At 42.6% G+C, this 25,112-nt stretch overlaps 1 protein-coding gene and 2 long non-coding RNA genes across 3 annotated transcripts; 1 reads left to right on the top strand and 2 right to left on the bottom strand.

Moving 5' to 3' along the window:
• Window positions 1–2,012: 2,012 nt before the first annotated feature.
• LOC121549855 (serine/threonine-protein kinase Sgk3-like) lies at window positions 2,013–23,117 on the bottom strand. The gene is made up of 17 exons (XM_041861798.1): window positions 22,883–23,117; window positions 18,222–18,448; window positions 15,256–15,339; window positions 14,775–14,847; window positions 12,817–12,892; window positions 12,360–12,435; window positions 11,921–11,970; window positions 11,658–11,715; window positions 8,259–8,342; window positions 8,024–8,155; window positions 6,805–6,917; window positions 6,005–6,041; window positions 5,303–5,389; window positions 3,712–3,807; window positions 3,433–3,588; window positions 3,083–3,172; window positions 2,013–2,972 (listed from the first exon to the last, which is right to left on the bottom strand). Exons 2-17 carry the CDS (start codon window positions 18,297–18,299, stop codon window positions 2,805–2,807), a joined length of 1,458 nt encoding a protein of 485 aa, XP_041717732.1. The 5' UTR covers window positions 18,300–18,448; window positions 22,883–23,117; the 3' UTR covers window positions 2,013–2,804.
• On the top strand, window positions 9,407–10,652 carry LOC123482491. Its single transcript, XR_006657756.1, has 2 exons — window positions 9,407–9,735; window positions 9,814–10,652. It is a non-coding gene; the product is annotated as an uncharacterized LOC123482491 (long non-coding RNA).
• Window positions 10,193–11,316, bottom strand: LOC121549856. The gene is made up of 2 exons (XR_005996867.2): window positions 10,649–11,316; window positions 10,193–10,456 (listed from the first exon to the last, which is right to left on the bottom strand). It is a non-coding gene; the product is annotated as an uncharacterized LOC121549856 (long non-coding RNA).
• Window positions 23,118–25,112: the final 1,995 nt, after the last annotated feature.

The raw sequence follows: 25,112 nt of genomic DNA, 5'->3' as shown, positions 1-25,112 counted from the left end.
TTCAGGCCAAAGAGTTCAATTTTGGTTTCATCAGACCAGAGCATCTTGTTTCTCATTGTCTGAGAGTCTTAAGTGCCTTTTGGCAAACTCTAAGCGGGCTGTCATATGCCTTTTACTGAGGAGTGGCTTCCGTCTGGCCACTCTACCATAAAGGCCTGATTGGTGGAGTGCTGCAGAGATGTTGTCCTTCTGGAAGTTCTCCAATCTCCACAGAGGAAATCTGGAGCTCTTTCAGTGACCATCGGGTTCTTGGTCACCTCCCTGACCAAGGCCCTTCTCCCCCGATTGCTCAGTTTGGCCGGGTGGCCAGCTCTAGGAAGAGTCTTGGTGGTTCCAAACTTCTTCCATTTAAGAATGATGGAGGCCACTGTGTTCTTGGGGACCTTCAATGCTGCAGACATTTTTTGGTACCCTTCCCCAGATCTGTGCCTCGACACAATCCTGTCTCGGCGCTCTACAGACAATTCCTTCAACCTCATGGCTTGGTTTTTGCTCTGACATGCACTGTCAACTGTGGGACCTTATAAAGACAGGTGTGTGCCTTTCCAAATCATGTCCAATCAATTGAATTTACCACAGGTGGACGCCAATCAAGTTGTAGAAACATCTCAAGGATGATCAATGGAAACAGGATGCACCTGAGCTCAATTTCGAGTTGCATAGCAAAGGGTCTGAATACTTCTGTAAAAATTGATTTAATAAATTTTAGAATAAGGCTGTAATGTAACAACATTTTGAAAAAGTCAAGGGGGCTGAATACTTTCCGAATGCACTGTACATCCTAAAACAGACAACATTGTTGTTTCATTATTTTATTGTGTACAGTACTTCTCATCTAAAGCATTGTATTGAACAATGAGGACTGTTGACCACACTCACTACTTAGAAATTGTGTGAAAATCCAAAATGATGGTGGTTGAGGATTTCTAAGGAATATCTGAGTGTCAATTAAAGCAAGATTAAGAGATGTAAGCTATAATACAGACAGGCAAGCAACCAACATAGCTAGAAATAAATCAGATGGCACAGCATCTGTTTGCAAGGTAAAGTCACTGAAAAGGTCTATAAACTTGATCAAAATAAAAATATGAACTGAAATGACTTCTGTCAACACAATACTCTATTCAGTGACCTCTCAAGTATTCCCCCACTGAGAAAAATAAATGAACTAAGATGAACCATCTTTTAAAAAGAGAAGAGACAAAACACAATTCCTTTCAGCTGTTCTTCTGAGAGAATATAATTACATGTTCACTGTCATTTCATTATGGCCACAGTCTGTTTTTAAAGTGGAACAGAAATGATTGAGGAAGTAGTTTCATTCCCCACTTAAACTGTTAAAGCTAGAATCCTTAGTTGCTACATACTTATAAATTAATGATATACACTGAGTGTACAAAACATTAGGAACACCTTCCTAATATTGAGTTGCACCCCCCTTTGCCCTCAGAACAGCCACAATTTGTCAGGGCATGGACAATACAAGGTGTTGAAAGCATTCCACAGGGATGCTGGCCCAGGTTGATGCCAACGCTTCCTACAGTTGTGTCAAGTTGGCTGGATGTCGTTTGGGTGGTGGACCATCCTTGCACGGAAAACTGTTGAGCGTGAAAAACCCAGCAGCGTTGCAGTTCTTGACACACTCAAACCGGTGCGCCTGGCACCTACTACAGTACATGTCTCAATTGTCTCAAGGCCTAAAAGTCCTTCTTTAACCGGTCTCCTCCCCTTCATCTACACTGATTGAAGTATATTTAACAAGTGACATCAATAAGGGATCATAGCTTTCACCTGGTCAGTCTGTCATGGAAAGAGCAGGTGTTCCTAATGTTTTGTACACTCAGTGTATATACCCATTGATTATTGACGAATGAATGCCTCATGAGCTTAGTGTACCTGTCATACCCCATCAGAACCCAAAATATAAGCTTGTTTTATTCCATTGTTCGTAAACAATGTAAATGTAAACAAACACTGTATAACCTCAAAACATGGTTAAAACTATACATTTGATATCATGGATGGTCAGTCCTTGTATCCATAGCTGTCTATGAATTTGAGAGCGGTTACATTTTTCCAGCAGCATCCCTTAGCGTTGTAGCGAAAAGTGGAGGGCAGAATGCTTTGGTGTTGTTTTAATTAAGGACTCTAGCTCTAATAATAATAATAATAATATGCCACTTAGCAGATGCTTTTATCCAAAGCGACTTACAGTCATGCATGCATACATTTTTGTGTATGGGTCTCTAAACTTGGATTTTATTTTGGGGATTAGTTTTAACCATCCCACCCTGACAAGAAGACACTGTGAATGTTTATCTTTTCTTCAAACAAAGGACCAACATTGACTCCACTTTATGTGGATCAACAAACAATACGTGTCAAGAAAGATGTCCGACATTTCTTTAAAATATAATCTGTTATATAAATATAATTAGGTAAAAATAAAGATTTCTTGACACACACTCTGCAGCCCAAACCATATCCGTAAGTGCTGTCTGATCACAACTTCTGCTCGCTTTAGCTTTTCTCAAAACGGGTTTATCCACAATATGAATTCCCTTTTATTCAAAAGAATCAGTACAGGTTAAGGCAGTGTTCTTCAGTCCTGATCCTGGAGACCAGCAGGGTGTGCAGGCTTTCGTTCCAGCCCAGCACTAACACACATGATTAAACTAATCGATAAGCTCTACTGGGCTGGAACAAAAGCCTGCATACCCTGTGGATCAACAGGACCATGATAGAAGAACACTGAGTTAAGGCAATTTCACAGAACTCTGGGGCAGGTCCTCACAGCGAGTCTTTCATAGAAAGGAGTCGTCTGAGGGTGGTGCATACGAGAAACCTAGGAAGGCATCGTCAGCCTCCATCACGCTGGCGTTGACTATGGAATCTTCAGTATAGCACACAGAGTTCGTAACAGTCTCGTCTGTGAATTCTGGATCAAAATTTGTGATGTCATAAGGAGAATTCTGCGAAATAGGAAAAAAACATTCAGTTCATTCATGCCTGTGGTCTGGTGTCTTACACATCTGTGTATGTCTGTGTGATCAGAATCAGATATAATCCTGAGAACATTTACCACATTGGGAGTGAATGGAGGTGGAACCTTCCTCTGTTCCAGGTCATCCCAATTGATCTCTGAGAAGAAGTAGTGAGCTTTGATCTCATTCTGAAAAAATAGAATATAATTGATATGTTTCAGTTCTAGAACGACCAAGGCAAATTATATTTATTTCATACTGATGAAAGTAGTGTAATGCAATCCATCTGCCCAGGAGAAATGTATATACAGTACACTGAGTTTACAAACACTGCAGCTATTGCGCAACTCCTTGTCATGACAATATTTCTCCACCAGAGGGAGTCAGATGCCATCAGCTACAGCGATACACTAGTCACAGCTGTGAGACTGTGATGATGACCACTCACAAAGTCATCTCTGGAGCCTAGTCTGTGTGTGCCGTCCTTCTCCAGTAGAGCCTGCAGGAGAGACCAGGCCATGTTGGACGCTCCGGGACGCATCATCAGGGGCTTGTGAAGGATGTTGTCATACATCTCATGGGTGTCTCTGCTATAGAACGGAGGCTGTGGGACAGAGGGGAGATGGATGTATTAGTGGAAGGGCAGTGCGTGATCAGGCAGCATGTCAACGGTGCACTCTGACAGTAAATATTGTTCCTGTTTTCAATGTCTACTACTGTAACTCACCAGGCCAAAGAGCATTTCATAGAGCACTGATCCCAGACACCACCAGTCCACTGTGTTGTCATACGGTTGTTTCCTCAGGACCTCTGGAGCTAGGTACTGGGGAGAGGAGAGAGTTAAATACATTAGCATTGACAGGCCTTTTCAGTCTCAATCCAGAACAGTGGTCTAGACTTGGGTTGCAAAGGGAGGGTATATTACTAGAAACGTTCTAAATAAACTACAAGTAAATTACCAGGATTTTGGTAACTTTCATATTTTTGTATTTTATAAGATGCCTTTTTGGGTACTTCTGATGATCACAGGTGTCTGTAATTATCTCTGGCCCTTATCACATGTAAGATATATAAAATAATCAAATAAGAGGATTTTCAAATAAAACAGAATGACAAAGCTATAAAACATGATCCTAAATATAAACCATCAACTTAGTGAATCCCAGTGTTTAGTAACATTTTAGACACTGTCCGCCACACAGACCGCCCATTATCCTCAGTCAGTACTAAAGAATCTATTGTCGTTGTGGAATTTTGGACAGAGTAGCCCACTCACAATTTCCTCACTTTTTCAATAAGGCCGGTCAGGAAACATGAGTAAAACATAATCAAATCACAAGCATTCTCTTCTAAACAAACTGAAAGTGAAACTGCTGTTTGTGAGAGATGTAACTAGGCTATTTTCTCTGGAACCATATATTTTATCCACTAGAAACTCATGGACAATATGGACACAGATATAGAAAATGAATACAGTATATATGAATAGATTAAGTTATTCAAGTATATATTACCTGAGTTACTATAGATTGCCATAGATTCCGGTGACTTTGGTAAATTACTGGTAGCTTTGCAACCCTATTCTAGACATTAAAAGGTTCTTACATTTACATTACATACGCTGCCCTGGAAAACATGAATCATGCTTATACTATCCATAGAACTTTATATGGCACCTAAAATGGAGACAGGCATGTCAAATTATTAACCACTTTCATTCCTCCCCCTTTTTTTTTTTTACCCCCTTTTTCGTGATTACGATCTTGTCTCATCGCTGCAACTCCCCAACGGGCTTGGGAAAGGCGAAGGTTGAGACATGCGTCCTCCGAAACATGACCCGCCAAGCCTTGCTTCTTAACACCCGCTCGCTTAACCCGGAAGCCAGCTGCACCAATGTGTCGGAGGAAACACCGTTCAACTGATGACCGAAGTCAGCCTGCAGGCGCCCGGCCCGCCACAAGGAGTCGCTAGAGTGCGATGAGCCAAGTAAAGCCCCCCCGGCCAAACCCTCCCCTAACCCGGACGACGCTGGGCCAATTGTGCACCTCCCTATGGGACTCCCGGTCACGACCGGTAATGACACACCTGGGATCAAACCCCAGGCTGTAGTGACGCCGCAACACTGTGATGCAGTGCCTTAGACCGCTGCACCACTCGGGAGGCCTCATTCCTCCCTCTTAACAATTTTCATTCCAAACAATTTCCTTTGTTAATAATTAGTAGTGATTTGACACTAACATTGTGATATGTCATGTGAACAAAACACCAGCTAAAAGGGCACGTGGCATTAATCTACCCTGCTAAATGCTCAATGTTACCTCGGGTGTCCCACAAAATGTGCTTGTCGTCTCGGCTTGGGAAATTCCTTCCTTGCACAATCCGAAGTCAGTCAAAACTATATGTCCCTTTAAAGAAAGGGAGACAGAACATTTTAGACACTGTTAGCCACACAGACCGCCCATTATCCTCAGTCAGTCCTAAATCATCTATTGTCATTGTGGAATTTCCTCACTTTCTCAATAAGGCCGGTCAGGAAACACGAGTAAAACATAATCAAATCACAAGCATTCTCTTCTAAACAAACAGAAAATGACACTGCCGTTGGTGAGAGATGTGTTCTAGATGTGTCAGTTGGTGAAGGATTAGGCTTCACCACAGATGCCTGCTTTCTCTATAACTAGTTGGATTGGTTTGTTTGATACATTCATATTCTCACAATGTGTTCCAATGACTTGTAGTAAACACTGAAACACTTAGTAAGGGCTAAACTAAAGTAAAACTTTTACCTGAGGTTAAATTTAATTGCAGAATTATTTTGGGTAATGTAAAAATACCAGGTAGACTACAGCCATGGGAGGATGCTTCCAGTTTCAAGACACATTTGTATGTGAACAGCTGTTTGTAAACAAACAGACTGCATAAGTATTGCTAGTGTAGGTTGTAATGAATACAGCCCTAAGCTACTCCACATAGAACCCACTACTTATGAACTGCAAACCGAGTTAGGATGTCACACTTACTTCAGAGTCGAGAAGGATATTTTCTGGCTTCAAATCCCTGTGAAACAAAAAAAAGAAATCTCATGAACATTCATTATCCAAAGTCACTGTTACTGGATAATAGAATTGTGCTTAATGGATTACAATGGCTATAATCTTACTACTTCCTGGAAAGTGGCCAATTGAAGAGCAACAGAGGGGTTATTTAATCTTAGCGATTTGCATCCAGACATGATCCAGTTGATTACAATGTACATGAGTAACAGAACCAGCATTACACTAAACTAAAACCACAGGCAGAGTGAATGGCTTGAGGTCTTATGAGGAGTTAAGGGGATACACCCGTGTTAAGGGAAAATTGCCCTCACATGTCAGTTAATGTATGATTCTGCACTTGCAACCGTGACTGCAGTGACGTTTGACTTAATGAAAATTACTACAGCGGATGGCTTTAAATAGGAACACTTCAAATGTTCACAAAGTTCCAGGAATTTCACATGAGATGCCATTAGAAGTGGGACTTTTCCCACTAATTGATAAGGGGATGTGTGTTGCATGCATTTCTCATTCAGGATAGTTATTGTGGAAAACAGTGTTTTACAGCATAGGAAACCTTAGAACATGAATTCTCTACTACAGACCTCCAGCAGCCCGCTGGTGTACCAGAGCAATGACAACCAGGCAGCCTGTCTACATTGGTGACTCATTTATCCAATTCAGCCTTTGCAACACTAACTGGATTTGAACATGGGTCTGTTAGCCTGTTGAGCCAAAGCCCACACACAAATTGTTACATACGCACAAACACACAATCCACGTACCTGTAAACTATGTTAAGAGAATGCAGATAGCCCATTGCGCTTGCCATTTCTGCGATGTAGAACTTGGCTCTGGGTTCCGGAAAGGTCTGTTCTTTTTGAAGATGGAAGAAGAGCTGGAATGATAGAGGACAGTGAGACAGTTCCAAAGGACATAGTGAACTAATGGACACAATAGGAACATGACGTGATATTTCCACAATATTTAGCCCAGGTTGCTAACAGCAATTGTAGCTGAGTCATGACACAGAGCCGTGGGTCAAAGTTCCTGCCCTGTCTGCAAATTCCACTTCACTATTACAATTGACTCAAGCAGCACGTTGTGGGGATTAACTGAGTGCCTGAGTACTAGCATCAACATGACATGAGCTACGAGATTAGCCTCTGCTCCCTGGAAAAACAAAACGTGTAGCTACCTGGACTGCATGTTCTCAGAATCAGGAGGAGATATCTAGCATAGCCCCCCCCAGCTAAAGCACATACTGATGACAATGATAATCAGAGACGTTAGCTAAAGCACATAGCCTTCAGATCTGGAATATCCATAGACCTCTGTAGCTTTTTTGTAAAAATATCTGTAATATTTTAATACTGTCAAAATATTTTTACAGACTGGACATTATACCAAAGTTAGAGAAACAATACAAACCTTCAATATCCTGTCTGAACCACTCTTGGTTTTGGCTCTTTTTGACAGTCCCAGAATGGAATGTATATAAATACTAATAAATATTTTTATAAGAGTTACATTGGCAAACGCTGCACTAGTGGTCAGGATGCGTTTATTCAAATGTGGAAATTCAGCTCTCGCCAACTGCACAGTTCCTTTTATTGAAAAGGAGGCGTTGAGCTTCAAAATGAATGAGTTTATCAACACCTACTGTATAGCTTAAACCTGTATAGCTTAAACCTGTATAGCTTAAACCTGTATAGCTTAAACCTGTATAGCTTAAACCTGTATAGCTTAAACCAGTGCTTCTCAAATGGTGGGTTGGGAGTGGATCGCAGAAGATTCTGTTTGGATAGTGTATAAACTGGCTATAAACTTTCAATGTAAATTCTATTGAATCTGGGTCTGTGGAACCGGACCCAAAGTTTATAAGGGTCCTTGCCCTCAGGTCAGGGGTCGTATCCCAGGGGACTTTTTTAGCAGGTTTCCTGTGTTTTGACCTCAATGACTCAACACTGTGTGTCTATTATTTAGAAAAGTGAAACTACTCACTTCTCCCCCGTTGACAAAATCCAAGACGAAGTACAACTTGTCTGTCGTCTGGAAAGAATAATGCAAGCCGACCAGGAAGGGGTGTTTCATGTTCTTCAGTAGCACATTGCGCTCCGCCATGATGTGTTTTTGCTGGTGGAAACAGGAAACATTGTATTATTGGGGATAACGTACCCAACATCGAGAAACAGAATAAGAAACATTTCCAATTCAATAGTACTTTAGAATAAATTACCTCTCTCCTGTTGAGGATTACCCTTTTCTGCAGGACCTTGATTGCATAATACTTCCCGTCCAGTTTCCGTTTTGCAAGGAGAACCTTCACATGGGCGAGAAGAGAAGGCATGGTGGACTCGCTGTTAAACCCCCCAGTTACCACAGCAGGGACAATACAGTACCAACAATGAGGCAGTGAAAATCCAGAACTGTAAGACTATCACTTCCCAAATAGAAAGGGTATCTAATAATAGACAAAGTAGTAAAACTGTTTTTGTTACCACACTGGAAAGACTAAACTAAATACCTGATTGTTTCAATATTCATTGTTTGTGTTGCTATGAGTTTCTCTTTTGAGTGACCTACTTCAAGACCCAAGACCAGGGGTGTCAAACTCATTCCATGGAGGGTCTAGTGTCTGCTGGTTTTTGGTTTTTCCTAAGACCTAGACAACCAGGGGCCTCATGTATCAATCTTGCGTACGCACGAAAACACGGCGTACGCCAGCTTTCACGTTCACGGTCAGATGTACTAACAGTGAAATTAACGTAAGAATGTGCGTTCTTCCACGTAAACTTCAGGCCTGGCGTACGTACATTTTTGTGATGTTTGTCCGTTGGCGACTCATAGAGGCAATAAAGTGAAGTGGCAAACATTACACTACGAACTGTTCTATCGCACCTGCCAGATATTGCTTATAATTTGTAATTGATAAATGATTTGCCATATTATTGTCACACGAGTCTTATTAGAATATTCTATTAATTATGCAATTAAGTAAGAACATATATAAAGGATGTGAAAATTGATACAACCCGTCTAGCAATGGCAGCTTTGGCTTTATTAGAAGACATTTTCAATGGACAAATCCGGAGAGAACGAGTTTTTAGGGACCACGGTGATTTTCTGGCCCACGACGATGACTGGCTCATCAGCCGTTTCAGATTTCCAAGGGCTATACTCTTGGAGCTCTGCGCTGAGTTGGGTCCGAATTTGGAAAGAGAGACAGTGAGGAGCCACGCATTACCCGTTCCTTTACAGGTGCTTACTACACTTGGTTTCCTAGCAACCGGTTCTTTCCAAAGAGAACTGGCAGACCGCTCAGGAATAAGCCAGTCGTGTTTGAGCCGTGCAATGCCACCTGTATGGGACGGCATCATCCCGCTTGTCTACCAGGTATATAACGTTCCCATACGATGCAGGTGACCAGCCAAACATCAAAGCGCAATTTGCAGCGATAGCCGGTTTTCCTAATGTAATCGGAGCGATCGACTGCACACATATTGCTATAAAGGCGCCATCTGAAGACGAATTTGCATATGTGAATCGGAAACATTTCCATTCAATAAATGTGCAGATTATATGTGATGCACAAATGCGCCTAACAAATATTGTGGCAAGGTGGCCTGGGTCAACCCATGATTCATATATCCTTACAAACAGCATGGTTGGGATGAGACTCCAAGCTGGCAGGGTGCGCGATGGGTGGCTACTTGGTAAGTTATGCATTTAAATGTATGGTTCTATCTAAAAGTAAAATGTTTGTGTCTGTAATTATTATTACTGCCCATCAGGAGACAGTGGTTATCCACTAAAGACGTGGCTGTTAACCCCCTCACCAACCCACAAACTGACCGAGAGCGCAGATACAATGATGCCCATTCCCGCACTCGGTCAGTTGTGGAGCGGGCGATTGGGCAGCTGAAATGTCGGTGGCGCTGCCTTGACAGGACCGGGGGATGCTGTTATACCGCCCTGACAAGGTTTGCCGCATCATACTGGCCTGTGGAGTGCTGCACAATGTCGCGCACAGGCATGGCATACCCCTTGGTGAGGTGGGGGCACCGCCAGATGACCCTGACCCAGGACCAGTATATGTGCAGCACAATCAACAAGCCATTCAGGCCCGTCAACGTGTAATTGCGACAATATAAATGGTACTCAGACACAAAGTTCATTTTTTGACCAATTCTTTTAATGAATGGCTTATTTCTGTGAGTGCGTCAGTGACATTTTTAAGGTGACTGTTCATTTCTTCAATGGCCCTAACAATTTGTTGTTGTGACTCCAGAACAGCATGCGTCAAGACACGGCCAGATGGACAGGCTTCAGCACTGGGGGGAACATTAGAGACACGGGAGACGCTGGACTGAATGGGCTCTGGCTGCTCAGGTGGTGCGGACTCTGAGTGCGTGCCAGTGGACGTTCCTGCGGTTCCTAAGTCCAATTAAACACAGGCACATCTTAACAGTAATTTGAGTCTGTTCCTTATTAATGGGTACACGCATTTGCAATAAAAGCAGTGGATACGTGAAATCTCTGGTGTACCTTTTGCTATATTGCATGCATTTTAAAATTAAACGGTGGCTGGCTATGTATATCAAAGTTAAGGAAATAAATCTGAGTCACCTTGCTGGCAGTCCTGTAGTATATCCGAGTCTCCTACATCAGCGGATACGATTCCAGAGATTAACGTGTCTCCTACAATAGAGGCAACTCTCTGATCAAAGGGTGCAAGTTCATCGGTCCCTGTACCACCGCCTGTTCTGCCCACACTTTGTCGGTGCGCAGCAGTTCTCCGCTTAACTTCCACCTTTATGTCTGACCATTTCTTCTTCAGTTCATTTACGGTGCGACTCTCAGATCCCACCGCGTTGACAGCATCAGACAAACTCGGCCACTCTTTTTTCTTTCTTTTGTTATTAATTCCAGAGGACAGATTTCCAAATAAAATATTTTTTCTTGTTTCTACCTCTGATAGTAGCACCTCTAATTCGTTTTCAGTGAAATTTCGTTTCTTGCTTGCTTTAGCCATGTTCTTGCAGGTTTCTTTTGCCAAATTGGACTAATTACCATATTTAAATTGATTTAATTGAGGGAGGAGACAGGGTGTGGTGTGGTGCTCGTGCATGTGCGCTCAATTTCGCGTTGATTGGGATGTACAAAGAGAATGTATGTGGAATGCTGCGTACGCAGAGATTCATACATCAGATTTTTTTGGTGCGTACGCACATTTATGGCTTTGTCCGTACGCAATGTTTTAGTATGAATTCAACGCAAGTCTTTGTACATGAGGCCCCAGGTGAGGAGAGTTCCTTACTAATTAGTGACCTTAATTCATCAATCAAGTCCAAGGGAGGAGCGAAAACCCGCAGACACTCGGCCCTCTGTGGAGTGAGCTTGACAAGTGTGCCCAAGACATTCAAAAGGGCTGTAATATTAGGGTTGCAAAACTTTCAATAAATTCCTTGGTTTTTCTGAAATCCCAGTTGGAGGATTCCGGAATCAGGAGGGAATAAGCAGGAATTCCAGAATCCTCCAACTAGGATTTCTGGAAAACCAGGAAATGTATTGAAAGTTCCCGGAATTTTGCAACCCTACGTAACGTACATATACTGTTTTATACATAATCACATACCTTTCCAAAGCTCCCCTTTCCGATGACTTTAAGAAAGTCAAAGTCTGTGGGCTTTGCACTGAAATGTGGAAAACAAAAAAGGTTGGCAAAAAAAAAAAAGTGAAAGTGTCTAGAAATATATTTTTAGGACAAATGAATGGCTATGACAAGGCCTGCAAAGGTACTTAGAAGAAAAAGACATCCAGAAAGCACACAAATTTACACAGGTAAAACAGAAATATCTGCAGGCCTCAATTCAACGCAAGACTGTGTATGTAACCTACTGTGGATTTCCAGACGATCCCAGGTTAATATTTCTGGAGGTAGAGCTGTTCTGTAAACCAGAGAGAGAACAGATTATCTAAGTTAAAAACGCAGGTTTAATGCAGGTTAAAAAGTGAGGCCATAGGATCTAAACCTTTATTCTACCAGGAAGTCTCAAGGGGTTTGAACCACACATACTGTACAGAATGACAATGCTGATAATGCAATACATGCATCTGCTGCATTATTACTGTTGTATAATGCAATCAATGATCACACATTGAAAATAGAATATCCAATACTTCAAGTATTTATTTGTGCTGTATCAGAGCAGAGATGTTATTCAACGCAACCTCTAGGAAATATGTGACATTTCTTCAGTTGAAAGACATGACCGCTCAATCTATGAAACAGTCATATCTCCTTCCCTCAGACATCATACTGTCTGTCATCACCTACCTTGTCATCTTCGTCTTCTGATGCGTCTGAGAAGTTTTGAGATTTGTCCATCTGCAGGAATGCTCTGACATCAGGCCTATCAGATAGTTGGCGAGAGAGGTCACATGTTAGGGGTTTGACAGACAAAGGCACTGCTGTTAGAAGTGCACTGCTTTTAGACTCCATGTTAAATATAACTGGATCAGGAGATACCGCCATAAAACAGGGTTACATATGCTCCCTTTGTCACAGATCTAGGATCAGCTTATCATCCCTAGATCCTAACCATACCCATTAGGGGAGAAAAAACAAAACTGACCTTGGATCAGTTTCTAGGGGTAACTTCCTACTTGTATAAGGGGCTTCACACTTGCATAAAGGGATACAGATCGATATGTCAAACTATCTGAGTACAGCACAATAATCTGGCTATTTTCTAAAAATAAATGTACCATAAAGTCAGTTGTAGAATACTTACTGGTTGCTGAGCTGAGGATGTGAGACCAGTCTCTGAATGAACTCATGTAAACCTGTTCTTCTTTGCTTGATAAACTCTAATAAAATAAATGGAAATGGAAATATAAATCGTATATTTAATATTGACCCTGTATTCACAAATGAAAGACAATGGAAATGGAAGCACACAAGCAAATATGATGCAAAATCACTTAGTTGTTCTGCTCTAGTTTCATACCATCCATAATCCAGTTTGTCATATGTACAGTGAGGGAAAAAAGTATTTGATCCCCTGCTGATTTTGTACGTTTGCCCACTGACAAAGAAATGATCAGTCTATAATTTTAATGGTAGGTTTATTTGAACAGTGAGAGACAGAATAACAACAAAAAGATCCAGAAAAACGCATGTCAAAAATGTTATATATTGATTTGCATTTTAATGAGGGAAATAAGTATTTGACCCCCTCTCAATCAGAAAGATTTCTGGCTCCCAGGTGTCTTTTATACAGGTAACGAGCTGAGATTAGGAGCACACTTTTAAAGGGAGTGCTCCTAATCTCAGCTTGTTACCTGTATAAAAAGACACCTGTCCACAGAAGCAATCAATCAATCAGATTCCAAACTCTCCACCATGGCCAAGACCAAAGAGCTCTCCAAGGATGTCAGGGACAAGATTGTAGACCTACACAAGGCTGGAATGGGCTACAAGACCATTATTCGCAAATGGAAGAAACACAAAATAACTGTCAATCTCCCTCAGCCTGGGGCTCCATGCAAGATCTCACCTCGTGGAGTTGCAATGATCATGAGAACGGTGAGGAATCAGCCCAGAACTACACGGGAGGATCTTGTCCAATGATCTCAAGGCAGCTGGGACCATAGTCACCAAGAAAACAATTGGTAACACACTACGCCGTGAAGGACTAAAATCCTGCAGCGCCCGCAAGGTCCCCCTGCTCAAGAAAGCACATATACAGGCCCGTCTGAAGTTTGCCAAAGAACATCTGAATGATTCAGAGGAGAACTGGGTGAAAGTGTTGTGGTCAGATGAGACCAAAATCGAGCTCTTTGGCATCAACTCAACTCGCCGTGTTTGGAGGAGGAGGAATGCTGCCTATGACCCCAAGAACACCATCCCCACAGTCAAACATGGAGGTGGAAACATTATGCTTTGGGGGTGTTTTTCTGCTAAGGGGACAGGAGAACTTCACCGCATCAAAGGGACGATGGACGGGGCCATGTACCGTCAAATCTTGGATGAGAACCTCCTTCCCTCAGCCAGGGCATTGAAAATGGGTCGTGGATGGGTATTCCAGCATGACAATGACCCAAAACACACGGCCAAGGCAACAAAGGAGTGGCTCAAGAAGAAGCAAATTAAGGTCCTGGAGTGGCCTAGCCAGTCTCCAGACCTTAATCCCATAGAAAATCTGTGGAGGGAGCTGAAGGTTCGAGTTGCCAAACGTCAGCCTCGAAACCTTAATGACTTGGAGAAGATCTGCAAAGAGGAGTGGGACAAAATCCCTCCTGAGATGTGTGCAAACCTGGTGGCCAACTACAAGAAACATCTGACCTCTGTGGTTGCCAACAAGGGTTTTGCCACCAAGTACTAAGTCATGTTTTGCAGAGGGGTCAAATACTTATTTCCCTCATTAAAATGCAAATCAATATATAACATTTTTGACATGCGTTTTTCTGGATTTTTTTGTTGTTATTCTGTCTCTCACTGTTCAAATAAACCTACCATTAAAATTATAGACTGATCATGTCTTTGTCGGTGGGCAAACGTACAAAATCAACAGGGGATCAAATAATTTTTTCCCTCACTGTATATATGTACATACAAATTACTGGGCTGAAGTACAGTGGAGAACAGAGGGACATGAATTCTGAATTCTGATCTACTAAAAACACTAGTACTGTTACAGGTAGTGTACTGTACTTTTACCAGACAACGATAGATTAATCAATATGGTACCTGGGTCAAAGTTGTCCCCAAATATTCTCTTGGCTGGGATTTTCAAGTTCAAAGATGGAAACTGTTTCCTCAACTGCATAAAAAGAAAAGAGACAAATCAGATTATATCAAAGATAAGAATGGGGCCAAAAACGCCTCTCCATCTCTACCCCAATCATGAGAGTTTAATTACCTCATTTTCTAAATGTCAACTACACACAAATCCACAGTAGTCTAAATACAGTGTGTGATATAACATTATGTGTGAAATGTCATTAACACGTCTTACGCCATCAGCTCCACAGCTTTCACCTCCTCGAGTCTCAAAAAAAGCTACGACCTTCAAAGTTAAAACTTCTGATAAGATAAGGGATTCTGTTTTCATAAAAACCGAGCTTGGCCCAGTTTAGCCAGCTGATATCTGACGAAAAGGTTTAGTAAGAAAGGAAGCCTGCAGTCTTATTACAACATGTATTTATAACACAGTAACACTTCCACTTACTGTGTTGTAGAGCTTGTCAAATTCTGCGTATCGCCTGAAGACAAACCACTCATGTCTTCCTACATTGACCATCACTTTGTAAACCTGGACAAATGTGGGGGGAAAACACATTTAGGTATAAATCTAGACAAAAGACATGATTCCCTACTTTCTAAAGATACTGTAATAATGCAGTCTGCAATACAGCCTGTTGAACAGCTGTTGCCACAACACTAAAAGGCGTCCCCATACTAGGTTGGGTTTGCTCCTAGCAGAACTCGGCTAGGCGAAGTGAACGTCTGTGCCTCGTATACTCCCTTAAAAGACCTTCCGTTTAAAAAACGAGAAAAAAAGCAGCAATATTACTGTTTGTCCCTCTTGAAACACCGTAGCAACAAAATAGTCAGAATGAATCTAAGATAAATCAAGAAATCTTTGCAGAAGAGGTCTTAGTCACACAATTTTACATCTAACTAAGATGTTTGGTGCAGTTTTCTCAAGTGAAAATGTGTATAGTCGACTCTCGTTGAATGACAACAAACTTCATTAAAGAATCCCGTCCATAGTTCCCACTCCTACTATGAGTAGTACTGTTCACCAACGAAGGGGCGTAGACTTCGGCTACCGAACTTCAACTTGCCTCAACACCAAAAATTTCACAAATTTGTCCGAATATATGCGCGAACTGTTTTGACTAGGAAGCATGCGACAGGCTTAAAACTTGCGTCATAAGAAGGAACTCCCCTCAACCACGCCCACAAATTGGGAAAAACAAATTCCGACCTACGGTTCACAATGCTCCCACGTAGGGAAATGAAGCCTGCGAGAAGAGCCCTGTGGCTTCAGGCTATTCGGCGTGGGAGAGTGGAAAATTGTGGGGACCCAGTGTCCAAGTAGGCTACACATACAGTGGGGAGAACAAGTATTTGATAACCTGCAAAATCGGCAGTGTTTCCTACTTACAAAGCATGTAGAGGTCTGTCATTTTTTATCATAGGTACACTTCAACTGTGAGAGACGGAATCTAAAACAAAAATCCAGAAAATCACATTGTATGATTTTTAAGTAATTAATTTGCATTTTATTGCATGACATAAGTATTTGATCACCTACCAACCAGTAAGAATTCCGGCTCTCACAGACCTGTTAGTTTTAATTTAAGAAGCCCTCCTGTTCTCCACTCATTACCTGTATTAACTGCACCTGTTTGAACTCGTTACCTGTATAAAAGACACCTGTCCACACACTCAATCAAACAGACTCCAACCTCTCCACAATGGCCAAGACCAGAGAGCTGTGTAAGGACATCATGGATACAATTGTAGACCTGCACAAGGCTGGGATGGGCTACAGGACAATAGGCAAGCAGCTTGGTGAGAAGGCAACAACTGTTGGCGCAATTATTAGAAAATGGAAGAAGTTCAAGATGACGGTCAATCACCCTCGGTCTGGGGCTCCATGCAAGATCTCACCTCGTGGGGCATCAATGATCATGAGGAAGGTGAGGGATCAGTCCAGAACTACTCTGCAGGACCTGGTCAATGACCTGAAGAGAGCTGGGACCACAGTCTCAAAGAAAACCATTAGTAACACACTACGCTGTCATGGATTAAAATCCTGCAGCGCACGCAAGGTCCCTCTGCTCAAGCCAGCGCATGTCCAGGCCCGTCTGAAGTTTGCCAATGACCATCTGGATGATCCAGAGGAGGAATGGGAGAAGGTCATGTGGTCTGATGAGACAAAAATATAGCTTTTTGGTCTAAACTCCACTTGCCGTGTTTGGAGGAAGAAGAAGGATGAGTACAACCCCAAGAACACCATCCCAACCGTGAAGCATGGAGGTGGAAACATCATTATTTGGGGATGCTTTTCTGCAAAGGGGACAGGACGACTGCACCGTATTGAGGGGAGGATGGATGGGGCCATGTATCGCGAGATCTTGGCCAACAACCTCCTTCCTTCAGTAAGAGCATTGAAGATGGGTCGTGGCTGGGTCTTCCAGCATGACAACGACCCGAAACACACAGCCAGGGCAACTAAGGAGTGTCTCCGTAAGAAGCATCTCAAGGTCCTGGAGTGGCCTAGCCAGTCTCCAGACCTGAACCCAATAGAAAATCTTTGGAGGGAGCTGAAAGTCCGTATTGCCCAGCAACAGCCCCGAAACCTGAAAGATCTGGAGAAAGTCTGTATGGAGGAGTGGGCCAGAATCCCTGCTGCAGTGTGTGCAAACCTGGTCAAGACCTACAGGAAACGTATGATCTCTGTAATTGCAAACAAAGGTTTCTGTACCAAATATTAAGTTCTGCTTTTCTGATGTATCAAATACTTATGTCATGCAATAAAATGCAAATTAATTACCTAAAAATTATACAATGTGATTTTCTGGATTTTTGTTTTAGATTCCGTCTCTCACAGCTGAAGTGTACCTATGATAAAAATTACAAACCTCTACATGCTTTGTAAGTAGGAAAACCTGCAAAATCGGCAGTGTATCAAATACTTGTTCTCCCTACTGTAGCTATGTGTGTGGAAAACATTTAATCACAGGTCAGACATTTAACTTGTTTAGTATAGTCCATTTGTAACTCCACTCACTATTGTAGCTGTATAGTCTGTTTGTGTTGATCTTGGCTAGCTTAGTGTTCCAGTCATTAGCTAGCTAGCACTCACATGGCTGCTAGCGCCTTCATGAAAAGGGACATGAGGGAAGCCCTACAATATTAAATTTGTCTAAGTAATGAGAAAGCTCGGGAGCAGGCAATGTTGAAAAGTAATCTTTAGACATTTTGTAATTTTCTTAAATTAAGTTTTGTAATTGACTAAAACAAGGAGACAAGAAAATTGAGTTTGAAAAAGTTAAAGTTTTTGCTGTGAGACAATGTGGTCACCAAGGTAACCACGGGTTGTTCTCCCCCCCCCCACGGCGGGCGGAGCCGCAACGTTTTATCTAATACCGACTGGGAGTGTATTATATACCCATTACTCACAGTGTAGCGCTTCTTCTTGTCCCTCTGCTCGTTGTAGCAGGGAATGCTGACATTGGGGCAGCTGGACTGCTCCTCCATCCTGAGCTGGAGCGGTCAGAGCTCAGAGGTTTAAGGGTTAACAGGTCACAGCTTAGGTCAGAGGTCAAGCCCCTCAGCACTCCTCCACAGCGTCCGGTCCTTGACAGAGCTCACGTGGACGACTGGACCATCCCCCTCCTGGTTCACTGCTGTGGACAAGAGATGAGAGCGAGTTGATTATAGATAGAAATGTACTCTATCGAAAGGATACTGCTCTCCATTCCATATAAGAGAATGAGCATACCTGCTCTATCATGTTACATTTCTACCTTACAACCCTCTTAACATTTCAACAACCTGAATAAACACCAAGCTTAGCCCCCACACATTGATCCTGTGTGGAGCTGATTGCAGAGCACTGTCAAATGGATCCTCAGCAGTTGTGGAGGGAGTTGTTGGTTCTAGCTGCTAGCGTGACAGAGGAGAAACCACACCGGGGTCAGTGAGCAGCAACATCAACAGCAGGCTCATCTCATCCTGGGCGGACAGACATTAGGCTACCCTGCTGGGCCTCCCCCTGCTACACCCACCTTTAGTCTCTCACTTTCCACTTGGCCTATACGGCCACTCTGACCTGTTCAATTCTTTCCCTCATACCTCACTATTCACTATTGTGGTCCTCTGTAGTTCAATTGGTAGAGCATGGCGCTTGTAACGCCAGGGTAGTGGGTTCGATCCCCGGGACCACCCATACGTAAAAATGTATGCACACATGACTAAGTCGCTTTGGATAAAAGCGTCTGTTAAATGGCATATTATTATTATTATCCACCACCTCACTCCATCTCATCTCACCTCCCTATTTTCACTACTATCCACCTCTCCTTCTCTCCTCCTTTTCCTCCTCACATCGCCTACAATCCCTTCCTCCCCCATCCTCTCATCACCCCCTCTCTCCATCTCTCCCAATAGACAGACCCAGAGCTGCATGACCTCCCTCTCCTCTTCTTCTCACATACAGCTCACACACTCCCTCACGCTCCACACACATGCTGGGTCTGTGACATTCTCCCTGGCTCCTGTCAGAGTGTGGAGGGCTGGAGGTATTTATAGATAACCTTCCGCAGGCTCTTTGAAGTTTGAGGCACACAGGCTAGTAGGAGACCTTTAGGAAGCTGCCTAGTGGGACCACCAAGACAGGAAGAGGGGCCATTGTAGAGACCACTCACTACAGAGGTAGTAGTAGCCTATATGGAAATCACCTTGAAGACCTTATTGAGAAAGCAGAATTTAATCAGTCTCAATCATAGCCTAATGAAGCCTTGAAACGATATGGAGAAATCACAAATGCAACCTCAAATCAAATGTATTTTCTACATGTTCAAATTGGTTAACGTTTATATGCTGATTACGTCATGTCTGTTTTCTTGTTAGCAACAAAGCTCTTTGTTTGGTGGTGTGACGCTGTGACTCGACCTTTGTTTCAGAGTGAGGTCAGCTAGCATGTTAAGTAGTTTCTTTCAGACCCTGGCATTCTGTGCTCGGTGTAGGCTAGAACATGCTGGTAGAGTTATTTTAACTGTGCTGTACTGAATGTCCCGGGTCGAGAGATCTAATTCGACTCACGTAGTAGTAAAGACATCAAGGGAGAAAGCCTCTTAGAATGCACAAATGCAGGGATCTTCAGTTCCAAACTCAGTTCAAATTCAGATCAATGCAAGCCTGGCAAAATGACTGCGGGTCACGAGGCAGAATCTGCTTTTGAACATTCCAGAAATACTTTTGTTCAAAAGATAAATAAACTACGAGCAGTCTAATCTATAGCATATTCCTTCATTTGGAATGCAGAATATAAATTCCTGATGAATCCGCAACCTCAAACCCATATCACAAGATTACAGTGATATACATGAACAATCACATAAGGGGAAAGTAGACTTTAGCCCAAATTTGGGTTCAGGGGGTTTAGGTCACTAAATAAATACATCAAACAGAAAATGAATCCTCACATTCGACAACAAAAACATTCACTGCCGATCACCAGATGTTGTACGCTTAGTTACAACACTGAGCTTGAATTAAGTTGTGCTGACAAGCTCAAATATGTTACTATCAGAAATAGCCATTCCTCTTCCTGGTTTGTTCAAACACACACATCCTTGCCTTCTGGACATCCTCTGGATGTTGAACGATCTGAACAGCATCATTTGTAGGAGAGTCTCAGCAGCACGCTGTGTCTTGTCAGCAGTTAGACCTCAAGGTCAGGAAATTCTTCCTAAACAGAAGTGAAAGAGCAACCAGGCGTGACATGAACCCAGTCAGTAAACTGCTGTAGGCATTGAGGAACATAGCCTACCTAAACAGGGGTGTCCTCTTCTCTGCTGGTATGAAAGGATAGCCATGGAAATAGGCACTTGGCTTTACTGAGCTTTATCCATAGTATTTTTTACAGACAGGCCTATGTGTTGCTTAATTGGTGAGAGATCTAGGCTATTTGTTATGCAACTGTATGGATTATTTCTAAAGGGCTGTCTACTGTTAGCCTGTGGGCTATAAATTAGCACAGAGACACTACATTTACATTTTAGTCATTTAGCAGACGCTCTTATCCAGAGCGACTTACAGTTAGTGAGTGCATAAATTTTTCATACTGGCCCCCCGTGGGAATCGAACCCACAACCCTGGCGTTGCAAGCGCCATGCTCTACCAACTGAGCTACAGGAGGCCTACAATAGACAAACATCCTCCCTGGAAGGAATTGATCATGACAAAGGTTTCTCTCTAAAAAAGGGAAGTGTGAGACTAGCCTAGCATGTGCCTAACTAGTCTGAATAATCAGGCTGTAATACACAATTCATTGGTATATACAGCCTGAAACGAATGCCTGCAAAATCGTGTAAATGTTCCAGAATGTTGAATAAAATTACATTTAAACTGGTATTGTATTTCCTGTTTGCCATCTAGGATCCCTGGTCTATCTGGAAAAAAAAATCAACCAACCATAACAGTAAGCTTCAGTAAGCTACAACATTACATTGAATGGGAGGGTGGCTCACGCAGGAGGTAAAGTTAACCGAATATCCAATATAAAACTAACTTTACCTGGGGCGAACAAAACCCTCTCTAAAAAGTTGGGTAAACAAATACTTTCCTATGGATATTTAGTCTCAAATTTCAAGCAGCTGAAGGACAAACCACACAGACAACCTGTCGATTAAGTTTAAATGTCATTTTATTCAACATTCTGGCTTGTAGGGAACATTTACACAATTTTGCAGGCATTAGTTTCAGGCTGTATATACCAATGAATTGTGTATTACAGCCTTATTAATCAGACTAATGCCTAACCAGCAGTCCAGACGCCTCAGTCCTCCACCGTTAACAAACACTGGCTGGCTGGTCACAGCCGGCGGATGAACCAAATACCATAATACACACAGACACACTCACATTATGTCTCCTACAGCTCTACTTCTCAGGATTGGGAATTATGGCTGTAAACAGCACCACTGAAAACTAACAGAACAGAACTTGATGAGTAAAACTATTTGAACGCTGGAGAATTTAAATATGCAAATAGGCCGAAAAGTTGAATTAAGAATGTCTCTGAAAATCTATAACCGACATTGGTGGATTGAGACTGGTGGATCTACCACACACCAGTTATTTTAGGGTGTGTTTCCTGCATGAGCCACCCCCATTCAATGTAATGTTGTAGCTTACTGAAGCTTACTGTTATGGTTGGTTGGTTTTCTTGTTTCACATAGACCAGGGAGATACAACACCACCAGGGAAAACTGTTTTTTTTTGTTACAGTTGAGAAAAGCAACTTGTTTTTATAACTTTGAGGGGAAATAAGCCATTATAGCCCAATGGTAAAACTGGTAAGACAAAAGCTGTTAGTATAACTATGGCTGCATTGAGAGAATTAGACAGTCCAGTTGCTAAACCACAGACATAAGACACAGCCCAGTAAATGCATGAATTGCACATTCCTGCTATAGCCGACCTAGCTGTTACATTTTAGCCTACAGTTAATGTACTACTGTATCTAGACATACAGTCCCATCATAACAAGACTGAAGTCTCACTCTCAACAGGGAACACTGACTTAAAATTACACAAGTGGGAAAGTTCACCCAGATGTCTTCACATTGACTAATTTGCTGTGGAAAGTAAGTTAACTCAAACATGAGGATGTTCCATGAACAGACAGACAGATAGGAAAGAACAGGGGTGTAATCATTAGTCCAAACAGTTGCAGAGTTTTGGTAGGTCCCTCCCCGTTTCGTTCACGAAACTGTTTGCAACAGAAACAGCGTAATTTATGCACCAGGATAATAACAAAAATGAGTTTGTTAGTAGAAAAACTTTAGCTAAAGACAGACAGAGCTGGGCTCGTTTTCCCAAAAGCATCTCAAGAACTTAGCATAACGATGCTTTTTGGAAACCGGGTCCTGGAAGTTGCCGTTACTTTCAGTTACCGAACAGACAGTTCTAACTGAAGAAAAAGTTACGTAATGACACCATTTAACAGTTTTAGGGCTGTAGATGGCACAAAGATATTGAAGGCAATGATAAGCGGTGAGTTGAAAATACATCCTGTACGACAAAAGTACAGAAAAATATACGCGTAAACATACCTCCGACTAACTCCAATGACGTGTCGCGCTGAAGGCAAAGGAATGTGTCAGTAAAAAACGAGGACAAGATCCGGTGAGTTTGACTCAACTATTTAGGGGGAAACGTACTCAAAGGTAAAGCCTGTACTTTCTACCATCCACTCGGAGCTTCAGTGAAGTGGTAGCTCGAAACAGGAAACATCAAGACGTTCGTGCTGCAAGTTCAAATGAAATTAGTCACGGGACGGGACCACACTTCAAGAGGGGTGGAAACATTAGCAAACAGTACCCCCCCTAGCGGTGGAACGTGAGCAAGGCCACAACCTAAACCACGTTGTTCCATGTGAAATTAGTAGTGTCCCTGTGTGTCGTTGACACAAGATCAACAGCCCACTGCCTGAATGTAGAGCGTCATCTTTAATGGCTATTAAAGGTCTTTCTGCCTGTTTGTTAATTTCTTGTAACTTTTGTTCTATTCTACTGTATTTCTATTAAATTGTATTATATTCTAAATATATTATATTCTGGTCTAGTCTGTTATGTTATATTCTGTAATATATTATATTATGTTATGGTCTAGTCTGTTATGTTATATTCTGTAATTCTATTATTTGATAGTTAGAGCAAATGGATGTCCAAGTCCTATCTAGCAGGTGTCCCTTCCATACTTGAAACGGTCTCTACATGCTTGGCAGTACTTATATCATCATAACTGTGAAGGTTGACCTCTCCCTAACAGGAGGCTTGGTGACAGGAAGAGAGCAGTCCAGCAAACTGCAGCGGTACCTTGAGGTCAACATTAAAGTGCTCCAGGAAAGTGGACGTCTGCCAAGGAACTATACAGGGCCCTGCCCCACTCTTCAGGAAATGTTGACTAATCTGTCAGATATTTCCTCTACCGCTTTATGAATGAATGTTCATGATGAAACATACCACACTTCTTTCCATGTAACTACAGTCATACTGGCTGGCGGACTCAGGTGTTCCCATGGCCATAATAGTGGCCTTTCTATTTAAGCCTATGGGTGGAAATCTATTGAGATAAAGCTCAACCAAAGTAGGCATTTGTATTGTAATAAATTAGTTAGTTATACACAGGGCTTAAGAAATTGGTATATACACTTTTAAACTAGATCCAACATATAGTGAATTCGGGAAAGTATTCAGACCCCTTCACCTTTTCCACATTTTGTTACGTTACAGCCTTATTCTAAAATGGGTTAAACTGCCCCCCCTCATCAATCTACACACAATACCCCATAACAAACTGAAATATAACATTCACATAAGTATTCAGACCCTTTACTCAGTACTTTCTTGAAGCACCTTTGGCAGCGATTACAGCCTATAATCTTCTTGGGTATGACGCTACAAGCTTGGCACATCTGTATTTGGGGAGTTTCTCCCATTCTTCTCTGCAGATCCTCTAAAGCTCTGTCAGGTTGGATGGGGACTACACAGCTATTTTCAGGTCTCTCCAGAGATGTTCGATCGGGTTCAAGTCCGGGCTCTGGCTGGGGCACTCAAGGACATTCAGAGACTTGTCCCGAAGCCACTCCTGCATTGTCTTGGCTGTGCGCTTAGGGTCGTTGTCCTGTTGGAAGGTGAACCGTCGCCCCAGTCTGAGGTCTTGAGCGCTCTGGAGCAGGTTTTCATCAAGGATCTCTCTGTACTTTGCTCCATTCATCTTTCCCTCAATACTGACTAGTCTCCCAGTCCCTGCCGCTGAAAACATCCCCACAGCATGATGCTGCCACCACCACGCTCCACCGTAGGGATGGCATTGGCCAGGTGATGAGCGGTGCCTGGTTTCCTCCAGACATGACGCTTGGCAATCAGGCCAAAGAGTTCAATCTTGGTTTCATCAGACCAGAGAATCTTGTTTCTCATGGTCTGAGAGTCCTTTAGGTGCCTTTTGGCAAACTCCAAGCGGGCTGTCATGTGCCTTTTACTGAGGAGTGGCTTCCGTCTGGCCACTCTACCATAAAGACCTGATTGGTGGAGTGCTGCAGAGATGGTTGTCCTTCTGGAAGGTTGTCCTTCTGGAAGGATCTCTGATCTCGACAGAGGAATTCTGGAGCTCTGTCAGAGTGACCATTGGGTTCTTGGTCACCTCCTTGTCCAAGGCCCTTCTCCCCCGATTGCTCAGTTTGGCCGGGCGGCCAGCTCTAGGAAGAATCTGGGTGGTTCCAATCTTCTTCCATTTAAGAATGATGGAGGCCACTGTGTTCTTGGGGACCTTCAATGCTGC

The sequence above is a fragment of the Coregonus clupeaformis genome, chromosome 34, assembly GCF_020615455.1.
Source record: "Coregonus clupeaformis isolate EN_2021a chromosome 34, ASM2061545v1, whole genome shotgun sequence".
NCBI lineage: Eukaryota > Metazoa > Chordata > Actinopteri > Salmoniformes > Salmonidae > Coregonus > Coregonus clupeaformis.
This window is presented reverse-complemented; position numbering and strand designations above follow the sequence as displayed.